The 18,057-nt window shown below is 37.9% G+C and overlaps 1 protein-coding gene across 2 annotated transcripts in view; it reads left to right on the forward strand.

The window, feature by feature from the left end:
- The window catches only part of LOC150081157 (synaptic vesicle glycoprotein 2C-like), a 218,364-nt gene extending 209,343 nt beyond the window's left edge, over positions 1-9,021 (forward strand). For both annotated transcript variants that reach the window (XM_090382062.1, XM_090382063.1), the window contains exon 12: positions 8,662-9,021. In XM_090382062.1, coding sequence (XP_090238188.1) covers positions 8,662-8,842 — 181 coding nt within the window. In that variant the 3' untranslated portion in view covers positions 8,843-9,021. The remainder of the gene's footprint in view (positions 1-8,661) is intronic.
- Positions 9,022-18,057: the final 9,036 nt, after the last annotated feature.

An 18,057-nucleotide genomic window follows, 5' to 3' on the forward strand; every position in this document is an offset into this window, starting at 1 on the left:
AATAAGTAATAGTATTTGCCATGTAATGCAAGGAAACCACTGGTTTTTGGCAAAAAAAAAAAAAAAAAAAAAAAAAAAGATGACGACGATAAGAAAATACAAGTTATCCAGTTGACCTTTTCATTTATTCAAACTGTCAGTCTCAACTACCTGCTTGGGCATGTTCCAGCAAACTTGTTCAGCAAAACGAAAACCTCAATCCCTGTAACTTGAATTTGTGGTTATGGCTCCTAATTCTACAATTCTTTATAACAGTGAAAATTCAACCTTCGTTTATTTTACTAATCCCTCTCAGAGCCTTATAAACCCCAATCAGGTCACCTCTTAGGTGCCTGGTTGCCAAGCTCTGTAGCTTGCATAATCTGTCTTTCTTCATATCATCCTTCTGCCAATCTCACCATTCGCATTGCCCTTCTTTGGACCCTTTCAAGAAGCTCACTGTCTTTTTTTTGAGATGAAGTCTCCATACTTGAACACAGTATGGTCTTACAATTGCCTTATACTGTGGTCTCTATATCTCTACAGAATAACATTCAATAAATCATCGATAGGACACCATGGGCTTTCCTGGCTGCCTCGTTTACTATGTTCAAAACTTCATATCTGCCTATATTTTACCTCCCAGATCCCTTTCTTCCTTCACCATTTTTAATTTAACCCCACCAAGTGAATAATTTATTTGTGGATCATCTTTGAAGTCTGATCATCCTGAAGGAATACTGCTTGGCACCGACCATTAATGACTCTGCCAATTTTTACGTAGTCTTCAAATTTTGACATCTCGCTTTTTATCCCTTTGTCGATGTTATTTACGAAAATGAGAAACAACCATTGTCCAAAGACCGACCCTTGAAGGTCCCCACTCCTGACATTACACCAATCTGAAGAATATCCATTAATCACAACCCTCTGCATTTTGCCCTTCAGCCACCCAGCAGTCCATCTTAGAATCTTCCCAGTAATCTTAACCTGTTCAAGCTTATACAGAAACCTCTCATGAGGGACTAAGTCAAATGCTTTGCTAAAATCCAAATACACTATGTCGAAATTGTTCCCTAAATCCAGGTCATCAGTAACTGTAACAAAATAGCCTACTAAGTTAAGCATGATTTTTCTCTTAACAAATCAATGTTGTGTGTACTTCAGAATGCCATATCTATCTAAATGTTCCTGGATTGCACTCTTAATCATTGCCTCTAAGATTTTTCCTACCACTGAAGTCAGACTAACCAGTCTGTAGGTACTTACTTCATTCTTTGAACTGCATTTATGTATTGCTGATAAATTGGCACCTCAAATCCAAAGGAATCTCCTCCGATTTCAAAGATGCCCTCAATTAACCTCAATGGTTCAATATACTCCCTGGTGGTCTCCCTCAAAACTAACAGGTATGTGCCATCAACTCTGAGCGCCTTACTTGCCTTTCTGCTCAAATGTTTTTCTAATAAACACTCCTCTATAATTTCATATGGCTCAACTTCACTCACACAGCCTCTCAGCAGGAAATTTATTGTTCATTGTTTATGTATTGTTCAAGGTTTAGGCCTAAATGGTTGTCAGATGAACTAATGAGGCATATGGCAGAGAAGAAAAATGCATGGGATACATACAAATTAACACGTGACACGGACGCCTATGATAGATACAAGTTGATCTGTAACCAAGTTACAAAGGAGGTTAGGCAGGCGAAGGCAGATTACGAGAGATCCTTGGCAAGGGATGCGAAGAAAAACAGCAAAGAGTTCTTTACTTATGTAAACTCTAGAAGGAAGGGGATGAATCAGATTGGTCCACTTGAGATCGATGGGTCAACTGTTGATGACCCTGCTCGGGTAGCTAACAAACTAAATGAATATTTTGCATCGACATTCACACATGAGGAGTTATTCAGCGAGGGGAATGCCAGAGGTGTATTCAACTCTAGCAGTAAGCTAGAGAATCTTGTAATAACTGAGAGCAAAGTGGAGGAGAAATTGTTGAAGATAAACACAAGAAAGGCACCTGGGGTGGATGGGATCTATCCAGTTATATTAAAGGAGGCAGCAAAGGAGGTAAGCAAACCCTTAACCATAATTATGAGAGCTTCCTTGGACTCAGGGGAGGTACCCATTGACTGGAGATGTGCAAATGTGACCCCAATTCACAAAGGGGGATCAAAGGCTGACACAAGTAATTATAGACCTGTGAGTTTAACTTCTGTTCCCGGAAAATTAATGGAGGCACTGGTGAAAGAAGCACTGCAGGATCATCTAGACAAGACTTCAGTTATAGCTAGGACACAGCATGGTTTTGTTAAGGGGAAGTCTTGCCTGACCAATTTGATTGGATACTATGATGCAGTCACAAAAGAACTGGATGCAGGGAATAACTTTGATATTATATACTTGGATCTTAGAAAGGCTTTTGATACTGTTGCACATGGAAGACTGCTGCACAAATTGGAGCAGTGTGGCATTGGAGGCAAGTTGCTGCAATGGATAAAGGAGTGGTTGAGGGGGAGAAGACAGAGAGTGGTAATCAATGGACACTGCTCATCGTGGACTAATGTTATTAGTGGAGTCCCTCAGGGTTCAGTATTGGGGCCTTTATTGTTTTCTGTATTTATAAATGATATTGATGATGGTATATCAGGCTTAATGTCCAAGTTTGCGGACGATACGAAGGTTGGCAGGGTTGTCAAGGACACTACTGACACTATGCTTCTGCAACAGGATTTGGAAAGGTTGAGCAGATGGGCTTCGAGGTGGCAAATGAAGTTTAACATTGACAAATGTAAAGTACTACATATGGGAAACAGCAACCCCAGAGCAACGTATCAACTCTGTGGTACTACACTGACAGTGGTAGAGAATGAAAGGGACCTGGGGGTGGTGGTGCAGGCAGATATGAAGTTCTCTGAGCAGTGCAGACGAGCTGCAAGAGTAGCTCATGGTGTATTGTCAATGATATATAGGAATTTTTCTAGCAGGGATAAGGAGGTGATTATTCCCTTGTATAAGGCAATGGTCAGGCCACACCTAGAGTACTGTATACAGGCCTGGAGGCCTCATTTCAGGAAGGATGTAGAGTTGCTGGAACGAGTACAGAGAAGGGCAACTAGATTGGTGAATGGGACAAAGGGGTTCTCTTACGAAGAAAGGCTTAAGTTTTGCAAATTACAGTGTCTGGAAACTAGGCACCAGCGGGGTGATCTGATAGAGGTGTACAAAGCCTTGAATGGTTTGAGCATGCTCAATGCTGATGGGATTCTTCCTCTAGCTCAGAAAAATCACCTGAGAGGGCATAAATTCAAATTGAGGAAAGACAGATGTAGGATAGATGTGCGGAAATTTGCCTTTAGCCAGCGGGTGGTTGGTGGGTGGAACAGACTTCCATCCCTTGTCGTGGAAGTTGATAGCCTAAATAAGTTTAAGGCTCAGCTGGACAGGTATATCGAACGAACAGAGGGGTGAAGTGGAAGTGGTTATTTTTATTTATTTATGTTACTTTTTTTTTTTTTTTTTTTTTTTTTTGGCTGATGCTGCATAAGCTTGCCTTTCTTGCATCAAATGCCTCTACTAATGCTAATGCTAATTTCTTTCATCAATAAAGACCAATGCAAAGTTCCTATTCAATTCATCTGCATCAGCAGCTGGGTTATCTAAAACTTTCCGACATCCAATGCACAAGGGTCCAATCTGATAAGTTTTCTTTTCCATTGTATTCATATACATGAAAAAATTCCTTGTCCCCATTCTTTGCTCTCTTAGTCAATGCTTTCTCATATGCAGGCTTAGTCACACTAACCTTATTTGTGGATTGGAGAAATTATTAAAGATCAACTTGTACTGATGTAGGCTTCAGTACTTTTCAGCAGTCTAACTGTAACATACTATCTTTTTCTGCTCTATTTGATCGGCCAATCCCACAGCCATTTCTTTTTTCAGCATCCTCCTCCTTCAATATTTTCTTAAATGCTTTCATCATTGAATGTTTTGCATGATATTCAGTGATAGCTGAATGTCATGCAAAACATTGTGCTCATGATTGAATACAAATTTTATTTTACCTCCCATTTTGTAAAACAACACAATTCTCATAACACAGTATGGTGTGTTACTTAATAAAAATTCTTTCATTGTCTTCTGTATTCTAAACAAGTTCTCTTACTAATTTATGGAGTTTTAGACAAAGAGAAGATGAAAAGTTGCTGAAGCAGCGTACTATACTCTGCTGTTAAAAATTCCAATGAGACATAGCTGTTATGGTTAAATGTTATGATGTGAGCATTGGGTTTCAGTCATGATTACGATAAACCAATGAGAACTAATAAGAGACAAACATTGTATTGGTCAGTTAGATGATAATTATCATGAGTTAGATGGTCAGTCATCAGTTAGATCATTGGTCAGTTAGATGATAATTATCATGAGTTAGATGGTCAGTCATCAGTTAGATCATTGGTCAGTTAGATGATAATTATCATCTAACTGACCAATTTTGCTTAATTAATGGGAAAGTTTTTCCATAGCATTAAAATCATTCACCTGAATGTATAGTATGGTATATTTCTTTGAGCAGTAGTCTAGCATTAGTAGAGGCATACGATGCAAGAAAGCAAGCTTATGCAGCATCAGTAAAAAAAAAAAAAAAAAAAACCTCCCATTTCACCCCTCCATTCATTCCAAATGCCTGTCCAGCTCAGCCTTAAATTTATTTAGGCTATTACCTTCCACAACAAAAGATGGAAGCCTGTTCCACCAATCAACTACTACTCGCTGGCTAAAGGCAAATTTCCGCACATCTATTCTACAACTATCTATCCTCAATTTCAATCTGTGCCCTCCTCAGGTTCTTAGTCCCATCAGCATTCAGCTTACTCAATCCATTCAAGGCCTTATACACCTCAATCAGATCACCTGGCAGGTGCCTACTCTCCAAGCACTGCAATTTGCAGAACTTAGGCCTTCCTTGGTAAGAGTACCCCTTTGCTCCCCTCACCCAGCTTTTTGTCCTTCTTTGTACTCGTTCTAGAAACTCTACATACTTCCTAAAATGACTATTTTAGGCAATAAATAAGATTATATTATTTATTTTGTTGCAGTTTTTATGATTACTGTTTTTCATTCATTAATATTTTGTATACTGCATTTGTGGAAGAAAACTCATTTTCTGCATTTATGGTGTATAATGGTATACTACATTACAATATGGTATATAGTATTGTAATGCAGTGAGTTCAGGGCAATTTCCTTCATTACCTGTCTTCTCAGCTGGCTCTGATTGGGTGGATTCCTGGTGCAGAACGTTTTCTGTCTCAGTCTAAAACCTCTAAGAGAAAACTGATATACTTAACCACCTAACAGTTTGGCATTGCTATATAGATAGAAAATTAGTGACTGCCCTTGAATATGATGTTACAACTAGGGCTTGCAAACCGGTTTTATAAACCAGTTATATCTGGTTTTCATATTGAGTTGTTAAAATCGAAACCGAGCTTCTAAAAACGGATTCAATTTTTTTTTTTTTAGTTAGCCCTCGAATGTAGTTTTTTGTTACGCACATTTTCTTTTGTTTTTTTGTTTGTCTGGATCGTTCAACTGCTTTATGTTTTAAACATGTTTTTTATTTTATTTTATTTTAAGGTACGAATCTCATGGGCAAGTGGCCCAAATCTAGGAGGGGTACCTTTTATCTTCCCACCTGCATCATTTACGACTGAGTGAGTCGGAGCGATAGCGTAAAAGAAAATACTCAACATTTCTCCGTTCCATCTATCTTGTTCGCCAGGCAAGTTATGGAACGCGCCTTATTGACGGTTACCCACTAGAAACAGATTCGCTGAATATTGCATCAAATTTCAATCGTAGAAAGTTTTTTGCTTCTTTATTCCTATTAAATTTGCGGACAAATGTTCTCCAAAAAGCAGCTTCACCAAATTTAGCTTTTATGTAATTTTGAAAATACAATAGATTTAATTGGGGAAAAAAAAGTTGCAAGTAAATAGATAAAAAAAATTTCTTTCGCAAAAATTTTGAAACTTGCCTCGTTTAGACTCTTCATTCAGGGCTTGCGGGAGTAACACATAGTATTGTGCCTTTGTTATCTTTAATATTTTTATTTAAAATTGTCGGTGATATAAATTCCTACTAATTAATATTTATTACTCTTAATATGTCTAAGATGAAATCAAATGTATGGAATTATTTTGCTCGAAAAAGCAAAGATGAAGCACAATGTTTGAAATGTCAGAAGATAATGAAGTCATCTGGAGGATCTACATCATCTTTGATGTTGCATTTAAAGAAAATGCATCAGATTGACATTAAACAAGTTAACAGTGAACCTCCCGTAAAAATGGTAAGAACATTAGAAAACTTTATCGTTAAAAAATCTATGGAAGAAGAGATTTTAAAATTAGCTGCTTTAGATGGATTTTCTTTTAATTCAATTGCCAAGAGTGAGTTTATACAATCAAGTGTTCACCTTCAGAGAAATAAATACGATAAATTACCACCAGCCTCAGTAAATGGAATTAAAAATATGGTTCTGAATTATTATAAAACTAAGAAAGAAGAACTCATTCAGCATTTCAAAAATTCATTGGTTTTGGGTGCACAGTATTCATTGACTCTAGACGAATATACGTCTATACAAAATAAAAGGTATATGAATATAAATGTGCATTCAAAAGACAATCATTGGTCGTTGGGTCTTATTGAGATTAATGGTTCACTTGATAGCAGAGGAACTGAGCAAATTGTGAATGGACACTTGAAGGAATTTTGTTTGAACTTGGATGAGGATATTGTTGCCTGCACTACCGATAGAGCAGCAATGATGATTAAGTTTGGCAAGCAAATTACGCCTAATCATCAACGATGTATAGCCTATTGTATACGTCTGTCAGTTATAGATGTACTTTATGAAAAAGCAATCAGTTATGGTGCCACAGTCTCTGAGTCTCCCAAAGACAATGAAGAAAATGAAAATAATGAAGAAAGTAGTGATGATGAAAAAGTTGAAGAAAGACAGCAAGGCATGCTTTATCAAACCGACTTTACCGATGAGCTCATTTATTTCTTCAATCCAATGGCCAATATTGCACAAACTATTAACAAAGTCAGAAAAATTTGCAAGCTTTTTCGAAAATCGCCTACCAAAAATGACATATTACAAAATTTTGTTAAAGCAAAATTTAATGGGAAAGAATATAAACTTATATTAGATTGCAAGACTAGATGGGATAGCACATTCTATATGATTGAGCGATTTTTGAAATTGAAAAATTGCATTCCAAATGTTGTATGTGCAGTACTGTTAACTGAAGCTGTGTCTGACAATGACTTGAAAACACTTGAATTGCTATGTAAAACTTTGCGACCAGTTGAAATGATTCTGAAGGCTATAACCTCAGAAGATACAGACTTACTTAAAGCAGAGTCTTCAATTGAGCTGTCTACACAACCCCAAAAAGTTTAGGAAAGAAGATTCAGGTTTAAGAACTTTTGATTTTTCAAGTAAGCAAGTTTGGAAAAAGCATGCTGAAGAGATTTATCAGAGATTATTTGCAAAACATTCCGAAGCAGTCTTAGCATTGAATGAAGAAACTGAAAATAAACGAACTGTTCTTTTAGAAGAAAACAAAGACTCGTCTAGTTCCAATGTTGGAGATACACTCATGCGAGAGTATGATAGTGTAATAAATAGATTAACTGAAGAGCTTTCAAAATATCTGAGTGAATTGGAAATCAGCAAAGAATTTAAAATTTTGGAGGCAACTAGCAGTAGAAGTGAAAAGCTGGAGAAAGTTTATAGAGCACTGCTGACCATTAAACCAACAAGTGTCCAATCTGAGAGAGTGTTTTCGATCACTGGTCTCTTTAGCACAAAAATAAGGTCAAGTCTATCAGGAAAAATGCTTAATATACTGTGTTTTTTAAAGGATCATTTTCAGAAAAAAGCTGAGCAATAAATAGTCAAGTAATTTCCCCAAGCTGTTTATTTTCACATTATTTTTATTTATTATTATTATAGGGCTTATTATTTTTTTGTTTACTATACAAGAAGATAGTTTAATTCAAAGGATATACAATTTGTAATTTTGTATAATCTCAAGCTGGTTACTTTTTTGGAGCATTTTAATTTTTTTATTTTTTTTACTATAAGAAGTGATAGATTTTGTTTAAAAGGTTTGATTACGATTTGTGTTATAAATACCTGTGTTATAAGCTTTTAATTATTTTCCCGAAGTCTGAGAAAATCGGTTTTAAAACCAGTTTTAAGAGTAAACTTCGGTTAAACTCGGTTTTGAAATTTCTCGGTTTTATGCAAGTCCTAATTACAACTCATAGTTCAAAGGATGAGGGGACTAAAAAAGGTGTGGTAACTAAAGACACCTGCAGCAGACAAGTTTGATGGAAGTAGAATGAAAAATTGAAAGTATGCACAGGAGAGACACAATGAAGAGTTTAGCAAATTAAAATGAGAACTTTGTTCGTATTAAAATTATAAGATCGCATGAATCTGTGGTTTATGCTTATTTATTCATTATACTCTTTTATTACTGAGGAGTGCATAGTGGCAGTTCTATTTATGTATATGTACCTGCCCTGATAATCATAATAAATACATTTTAAGCTGTGTGTGTTACTTCATAAAGTATAAATTTTCTTTCTCTAGGAGCACAGGATATGGATTTCTTAGTGCAATTAGCAGACTGGCAGCAATACTAGGCAATGTGACATTTGGAACTTTCATCAATGTTAGCAAGGCTGTGCCAATCCTAACAACTGCTGCTGTACTACTTGTTGGTGGTATATGTTCAGTTAAGCTACCTGAAACTAAAGATGCTCTAATGTAGCAATATGCATCTTACATAATGATATATATTGTAATGATGATACTATTCAAAGTGAACCTATTTTTTATCCAGATTTTTGTGTGCTCACAAATTGCCTAGGTAATGTTGTTCTATTTTCTGTTACTTCCTCCTGACAGAAATGTATCCACCAATAAAAAATAAACTTATAAATATGTGAAGTTTTAGACCTGTAAATAAATGATTGAAGTTGGGAGAAAAATTTCTTTACAGAAAGTGAGGAAAACTCATCACACTACTTATTGTATATTATGATTAGGGGACACCATAGTTTTAGACCACAAAAGAACTAAAATGGATGGAAGGAAGCTTAAAATTAACCTGAGAGAAAGAGATTAAACCAGTTACTTTGGGACAAATATGGTTTACTGAGTTAGAAAAGGCCTAATACAGTAAAACAATTAATCTGCACTGCCTTCTTTTTTATGTTTGTATTTTTTTTATGCAGAACAGATATTTCTTGAACAAGAATTTAATTATACAAATCAGAAATTTTTTTAGAATGATTTCACACTCTTTTTGTAAAGTGAAGTAAGATTATTCAAAGGAAAAATTAAGTGCAAATGAAAACATCAAGACATTTTTATTGTCAGATCCCCTTGTGCATTCTTCCCTTCCGTAGAAATTTTATCATGTGACGATGGCAAATCAAGTATTTTTTTTTTTTTTTTTTTTTTTTTTAAACTCCCAGTACCATAGCCCTCATGGAAGCCTTTGTAAACAAATTCCCTGATCCACAGCTGGTATATAAATGTTTCTCTCAAAGTAAACAGTCAAAGACTTGGACAGATCTGATAGGGAGGAAAGGCAATGACCAGAGTTTAAATGTATAACATATGATAATGAGAAAACAAAATGGGAAACAAATGGAAAGATTTATTGTTTAACTTCTAAATACTAATATTCAGTTCACAAAAACTGCATTACTAACAATAATCACAATTTAATAATATGAAAATCACCGATTAAAATTTGCCAAAAATTCTTACAAATTATAATCAAACATGCAAGTATTATAATAATCTTATTCTTCTTTGCTTATACTTTGCAATGTGTCAATCACTTAATTTATTAAAGTTTCCGATAATTCATTCAGACCTTAGCTTATCTTCATGCAACCTTGCAATATTACAGTACAGATACATATAAAATAAAAAGATTATAAAATGTATTATTTATAGGCTGCAACCAAACCATCCTGTTTGCAGTATACAAAGTTAGAATTAGCCACAAGTAGATTCTTGCTGTGAAAAAAACAGAGGGAATCTTAAAACCATAAAGCGAAACTGCTGACCCTTCCCTTAAAGCATCTAATTACAATAGCATCTGTGGCTGAGGGATCAATTCAGGTAAACCTATTCATGGCCTGCGGTCAAGTTGGTCTACGAACAAAATTTTAGTCACAAATAGACTGTTTGTGTGAAACACTATCAAGAGATGGTTTGTGTGAAAATAAAAGGAACCATAAAATGAAAATGCCACCACTTGAAATAGTGGCTTTCAGTTACAATTTATGCAGCCAGAAATATTTCCTATTTAATTATGTTGAAAATTGTCTTTTGAATTTTAGTGATTTATTTTTTCTGCATACAACCTAACGAGTACCACACTTGGTTGCTGTGATTTTTTGTTGTTTGACATAAATTTATTGAATTCGGGTTTTATAATTACAGCATTGTGCAAACTGGTAATATGGCAGTTAAAGAGAACAGTAAGAAGAAAATTTTAATTAAAATTAAAAAACGTGGCAAAAATTGCAATGTATGAGGTCTTTGAATGAATATTAAAATAAAATTTACTATTTTTGTTGGGGGGCCCCCCCTGACGAAAACAAAACCTCTCCTTAACAAGAAGAGGTCTTGTGAGGGACATTTTGCCACCTTTAGCTCAACAAATGGCCAGCCCAACATGGATATCACCTTATTCATGAATAATGACAACAACTAGCGATAAAAGGTTATGATGGTTTCTAGTGATCACCATGCCTATCATCCCTTGTGAATGTCTCAGTATGCCATTCACAGATCTTACAAGATGGGAGCTATTCAACGACAAACCCTTTCTCTGTCACACCTTCCAAAAACAGTGACTAGAAAGCCTTACTTACTTTCACTGCAAGAACCCAGAAAGTGGATTTCATTAGCTGACTCTTTTGACTTAAATCCTCTGATATAGCAATGAAACTGGAGAAACACCATCCCAACAGCATGCCTCGGTGGGTGGAAGAACTGTCTACCTTAAGATGTGACCTAAGAACTGCAAGAAAGGAATATCAAAGGATGCATTAGAGCAGGACAGCAACAGCAGAGTGCCTGCTGCTGGCCTGCTCTATGCATAGTTTCATATTTAAAAAAAAAAACTTTTTAAACTGCAACACCATTTACCACAAGAAACAGAATTGAGGCACCTTGTCAAAACTAAAGGAAGGTAGTGATTCATGGGATATAATTAACAAGATTGTCAGGCCGAAGCTTGCCACTATGGATATAATATATTCTGTAATAGAACAGGACATCCTGGAAACCACTTCCTGGTTGGATAGCATGGGAAAGATGCTTAATCAGATCATCAAACAGGATAACCAGGCAAAAATTATTACCCATAATGCATAATCATTGCAGAAAATCTTCTACATGTCCGCACAGCCCGGGAGGAAGACTTCTCCCCACAGGAAGATTTCTGATGCTTGCCCAAAAGATCAAGTGAAGCAAGGCTCCCGGACTTGACTAGATTGAAAGTGAAGCAATTCAACAGTTTTGGTTACTTCCTCCCAAAGTACTTCAAGATCTTTTTAACACTTGCCTTCGTGAAGATACCTTTCCAGCCTGCCAGAAATGTTTCTTAATACCAAAAATCCCTCTTCTCCCTCCAGGGCATTGGCCACTGACTGATTGCCCATCCTGCTGCTAGCCAGCTTACTACCTATATACACGGAGTGGACAGAAATCATGGGATACCTACCTAGTAATGGGTAGGCCCAACTTTCGTCCGGATAAAGGCAGTCACACAGCGAGGCACTGAGTCCACTAGTTCACAAAAGGTATTTCCATCCATATCCATGCTTGCTGCACTGCTGTCCAAATTCTGTCGCATTCCTGGATGGAGGATCCAAAGCTCGAACAGACCTTTTCACAGCATCCCAAAGATGCTCCACAGGGTTTGTCTGGTGAACAGGGAGACTATTCCATGGTGGTAAAATATGCAGAATGCTCTTCAAACTATGTTCTACTCACCACCGCTCCGTGGAGAGGCACATTTTCCCGCTGAAGGAGTCTATTGCCCTGTGAGTGCAAAATGACCATGAAGGGATGCAGATGGTCTGCAAAGATGGAAATGTAACCTGGACCATTGAAAGATGTGTCTAGATGTACCAGAGGTCCCAACATGTGCCATTTGAACATGCCCCAGACCATTACCAACCATCCACCTGGCATTCTCTCCAGTTCCTTGTTGACATGACGGGTGCATAGTTTCTAGCGGTCTTCACCAGATCCCCTCCTGTCTGCTCGAAATAACTGAAAACAGGACTTTTCGGACAGGTCGACTGATGTTCTTTCGCCCAATTGAGGTGTAGAGTACTGTGTCGTGGTGTTAGCAATGGGACTCTGTTGGGTCGGCAGCTCCCATAACCTATTGAGGCTAATGATCACCCGCCTGATGGTCTTGGTGGAGATGTTTCTGGCACCTCCCTCATTGAATCAGTAATGATTTCTGACACTGTCACTCTCAGGTTGGCTGTAACAACGTGAGACAGACGTCGACATTCTCCATCTATAGCTCTGTCCACGACGAGATGTTATTCTGGAAATGGTGTATTCCCAATACACCATTTCCAATAGTAAACAGAAATTACACTATCCCCGCCGAACAGGGATAGTGCAGTTTCTCCATGATAGTGTGACCCATGCTCATCGGGCACCCACTATCATACCTCTTTCAAAATCTGTTAACTCATGACATTTATCCATATTGATATTAAATTACCATCTACATGAATGCAGTGTACCTATATATCTGCCAGGCAATGGGTTCATCCACTAGTGAGAGGGGCGACAGCATCACGTTGCCCATGAATGAGGTATCCCACGAATTCTGTCATTTCAGTGAGGCCTCTGTAGCTGAGTGGTCAGGAGTGGGAGGAGTGCAGTTGCACATGCTCTTTGAGTAGACCAGGGTTCAAGCCCCTGACTGCTTAATATGGCAGATCTATGAACCTACAGTGGACCAGTATGGCAGATTATGGTCCATTTTTCTCACCATGACTTGTTGAGGAGGCCTCCATCCTGCAGTGGATTAACAATGGCTGCAGATTTATTTATTTATATATATATATATATATATATATATTTATTTATTTATTTACTCTTTTTTTTTTTTCCCACTCATTTTCCATATTGCCTCTATATTACTTATTCTACACACACACACACACACTAGGGATTCAGTTTCCCATACCGATTTAGACACACCAAGATTCTCCACAATTGATATAATCCAGGGCCTTGGCCAAAGAGGAATCCGACTTTAATTACATGACAGCCATATTTACAGATTTGGGGGGGGGGGTGAGCTTTGATTCTGTCTGGTAGTCTAATGTCATCAGATGGGTCAGGACCACCATATGTTCTCCTGAGTTCTACAAATCTTTCATCATCTATTTCATGGATAGTAAAATCACAATCAAGACCTCATTCTATGTGATTAAAAGGGAATACCACCAGAATCTGGCCTCAATGCTCCATTTTTGGCCTGGCTACGATGTATGCCTTGAATGAAAAAAAGGCATCGGCACTTTAAGAGGAGCATTTTCAAAGCTCTTGATAAAGGGCACACTCCACATGCAAAGACAACCTATGATTAGATTGCTTAGGCATTCTCTCCAGTTGATGAAATGTCAGTCAAGTTCTTTATTCTAAACTTGACAAGTGGACTTTCTTACTCCAATTCAGTTCCTTCAAATAATTGCTGTACGAGATGAATCACTGGGTTGCCCACCAAATGGGTGGTTTCCACCTCCTTTTCTCATTTAGAATTAGTACTGGTAGAGGCATATGATGCAAGAAAGAAAGCCTTATATATTATATAAGTGAGCAAAAAAAAAAAAAAACATTCCCACTTCACACTCTAAAATTGATTTAGAGTGTGAAGTGTGAAAAACTTCACACTCTAAAATTAACTCTAAAATTGATTGTCTAGTTCTGCCTTGAATTTATTTCAGCTGAAACTTCTAAAACAGCAGATGGAAGTTTGTTCCAGCAATCAACTACCCACTGGATAAAGGCAAATTTCTGCACATCTCTTCTACAACTGTCTTTCCTCAGTTTGAATTTATGTCCCTTCAGGCAACTAATCTGGGAAAGGGGAAGAATCCCATCAGCATTGAGCTTGCTCAAATCATTCAAGGCCTTATACACCTCAATCAGATCACCTTGCAGGTGCATAGCATAGTCTCCAGACACTGCAATTTACAGTACTTAACTCTTTCATTGTAAGATTAAAGACTTCCTCTGTTCCAGTCACCAATCTCGTTGCCCTTCTCTGTACTAGTACGAGCAGCTCTACATCCTTCCTAAAATGAGGCTTTCATACCTGTATACAGTACTCATGGTGTGGCCTTATACAAGGGATAATCACCCACTTATCCCTGCTAGAAAAATTCCTGTATATCATTGACAAGACCCCATGAGCTGCTCTCGCAGCCTGTCTACACTGCTCTTAAAACTTCATATCTGACTGCACAGCTATCCCTCAGGTCCTTTTCATTCTCTACCACCCTGAGTGTAGTATAACATAGTTGATTCGTTATTCTGTGGTTACTGCTACCCATTTGCAGTACTTTACATTTGTCAATGTTAAACTTCAGTTGCCACCTCTCAAGCTCATCTGCCCAACTTTTCTAGATCCTGTTGCAGTAGCACACTGCAATTACTGTCATTAACAGCCCTACCAACCTTCGTATTGTCTGAAAACTCGGACATTAGGCCTGAAATACCTTCAATATCAATGATAAATAAATAAAACAACAATGGGCCCAACACGAACCCCTGCGGGACACCACTAATAACATCAGTCCACGAAGAACAATGTACATTGATTACCACGTCTTCTCCCACCCAACCATCCCTTTTTTCATAGCAGCAACTTGCCTTTAATTATTATTATTAGCCATATGGTGCAAGGAAGCCTGAGGCTTATGCTGCACCAGACAAAAACAATTCCTGAGTTACCCTGTGAGAGAGAGAGAGAGAGAGAGAGAGTCAGAAGTAGAAGAGAATCACCAAGAAAGAGAAGAATGATGATATCCAGCACAGGACGCTTGTGCCAAGCCCATACTCAACAAATGTGACCCCCTGGAGTTAATGACATACTACTCCAATTTGTAGTCTTCCATGTGCAACTGTATTTTTTTTTGCATCTAGTTCCTTTGTGATCTCATTGTAGTGTCCAATCAAATTGGTAAGACAAGACTTCCCCTTAACAAACCCATGCTGTGTCTGAACTATAACTGCAGTCTTGTCTACATTATCCTGCAGTGCTTCTTTAAGCAGTGCCTCCATTAATTTCACCAGAACAGAAGTTAAACTAACAGGTCTGTAATTACTTGTCACTCTTTAATCCCTCTGTGAATTGGGGTCACATTTGCACATCTGCAGTCCATGGGTAACTCCCCTGAGTTACCCATGGATTATGTGATAATATAACTGGATAGATATCATCCACCCAGGTGCTTTTTTTGTTTAGCTTCAACAATTTCTCCTCCACTTTTCTCTCAATTATTACAAAATCATTTATCTCCCAGCCAGAGCTTGATAAACGTCTGGCATTTCCGTACCTGAATAACTCCTTATGTGTAAATGTAGATACAAAATACTCATTCCTTTTGTTAGTTACCTATGAAGGATTATCAGTCGATATCAAGTGGGCCAATCTGATTCAGACCCTTCCTTCTAGAGTTTGTATAAGTAAAGAACTCTTTGCTGTTTTTCTTTCAACCTTCGGCAAAGGTTTTTTGTACTCTGCCTCTGCCTGCCTAACCTCCTTTTTGACTTGATTACAGACCAGCTTATATCTACCATAGTCTTTTGTGTTACTTGGTATTAAAATGCAACCAATGCATTTTTCTTCTCTGCTACAAGCCTCATTAGTTCACTTCCATCCATTTAGGCCTAAACTTCAAACAGTATTTCTTAATTGGGCCAAAAAGTCTAGAAGCTTGCAAGATTCCTTTTTTGAATGCTTCCCATTTAGAATTTGCTCTTGGTAACATCATGAGTTGGTCCCACTGTATAAAATTTAAAACTGAGACTATTATACTCACCTTTACGAAAGCAAAAAACCCTTCCCTTTAGCCCAAAATAAGTTACATCTTTGAGTAAATCCCACCTCAGCACACTGTGATCACTACCACGTAGTGGTTTCTTTATCTGTGGTGTACTTCGTTTGATTTACTGGCCCATTCTTTCTCTGTACAGTTGTGCATTATACTCATCAGTCATTATTCCTATAAGAAACTCCTATGCGGAAAATTGCTTTCCCAGTGCGTATTTTTCACCAAACTGATTGCACATTGCACTGTCCACCCATTGGTGAGTATGGGCATGGCAAACACAGGGTCCTGAGCTGGATATCATCATTCTTCTTTTTCTTGGCAATTCCTTTCTACTTCTGACTCTCTCTCTCTCTCTCTCTCTTTCTTTCTCTCTTTCTCTCACTCTCTCTCTCTCAGGGTAACTAAAAATTTTTTTTTTTCTTTGGCTGGTGCAGCATAAGCCTAAGGCTTCCTTGCACCATATAGCTAATAATAATAATAATAATATGCGCTTGACTAGATTTTGTATGTTTCATTAATAGCATAACCCCGCCTCATCTATCTATCCTTCCTATACACATTATACTCCCCAAATTCCAATTCGGCATTCCTTATATCTGTGTCATGTCACGTCTCTGATATCCCAACAATATCCGCCTTTGATGTTTTCACCAGGACATCAAATTTATTTACTAAACTCCTGGCATTGGTGTACATGCAAGTATGCATGCACTTGTTTTTATTCCTAGCTACCCTAACACAGCCATGTATTTACTTTTTCTGCGATGACTCCCAGCACCCGGGGACAGGGCCCCAGCAACTTGTTTTCCTGGCTACTGCTTATTCCAATAGATGCAGTGCAAGAATCACTTTCACCTCTGCCAGCGGCTACGGTTAACTCATCAGTCCGTGTATCTTCCTCAAGCTAGCAGTAATCCAACCCACCTAACACTGCCTCGATAGCATCAGCAAATATTCTTGCACCCTTTCTATTTAAGGGTATCCCATTCCTATAGAAGCAGTCTCTCATATTAACAACCACAGACCATGCTAAAAAAAATTCTGCCCCAAGAGCCTTGCACAATCTCCCTAGGACCAAACCGATTCACACGACTCTCATCATATATTCTCTCCTATATGATTGGTAAAATGGCAGATTCTTTTAAATTCATCCCTAACTCACCGCTTTGACTTATGGTTGAATGACACTAAAGACAGTATGCTAATGAAGTTGTTTAATGACACAATGACAGTATGCTACATTTAGGCAGATGTGCTGAGAAGTGGCAACCGAAGTTTAACTTGAAAAAATGCAAAGTACTGCATATGGGAAGCAGTAACCCAAGAGTAACATACCAACTGTGTGGTGCTACACAAAGGGAAGTGGAGAATGGAAAAGAACTGCAGTTAATTGTGCAGTCAGATATGAAGTTTTCTGAGCAGTGCAGACAGTCTGCAAGAGTAGCTCATGGTGTCTTGTCAATGATATACAGGAATTTTTCTAGCAGGGATAAGGAAGTGATTATCCCCTTGTATAAGGCAATTAATTGTCAGGCCACAACTTGAATACTGTACACGGGTCTGGAGGCCTCATTTTAGAAAGTATGTAGGGCTGTTGGAAAGAGTACAGAGAAGGGCAACGAGATTAGTGAATGGAACAAAGCATTAGCATTAGTAGAGGCATTTGATGCAAGAAAGCAAGCTTATGCAGCATCAGCCAAAAAAAAAAAAAAAAAAACCCACTTCCACTTCACCCCTCTGTTCGTTCAAAATACCTGTCCAGCTGAGCCTTAAACTTATTTAGGCTATCAACCTGCACCACAAGGGATGGAAGTCTGTTCCACCAACCAACCACCCGCTGGCTAAAGGCAAATTTCCGCAAGTCTAT

The sequence above is a fragment of the Mastigoproctus giganteus genome, chromosome 9, assembly GCF_048544385.1.
Source record: "Mastigoproctus giganteus isolate SK-2022 chromosome 9, ASM4854438v1, whole genome shotgun sequence".
Taxonomy (NCBI): Eukaryota; Metazoa; Arthropoda; class Arachnida; order Uropygi; family Thelyphonidae; genus Mastigoproctus; species Mastigoproctus giganteus.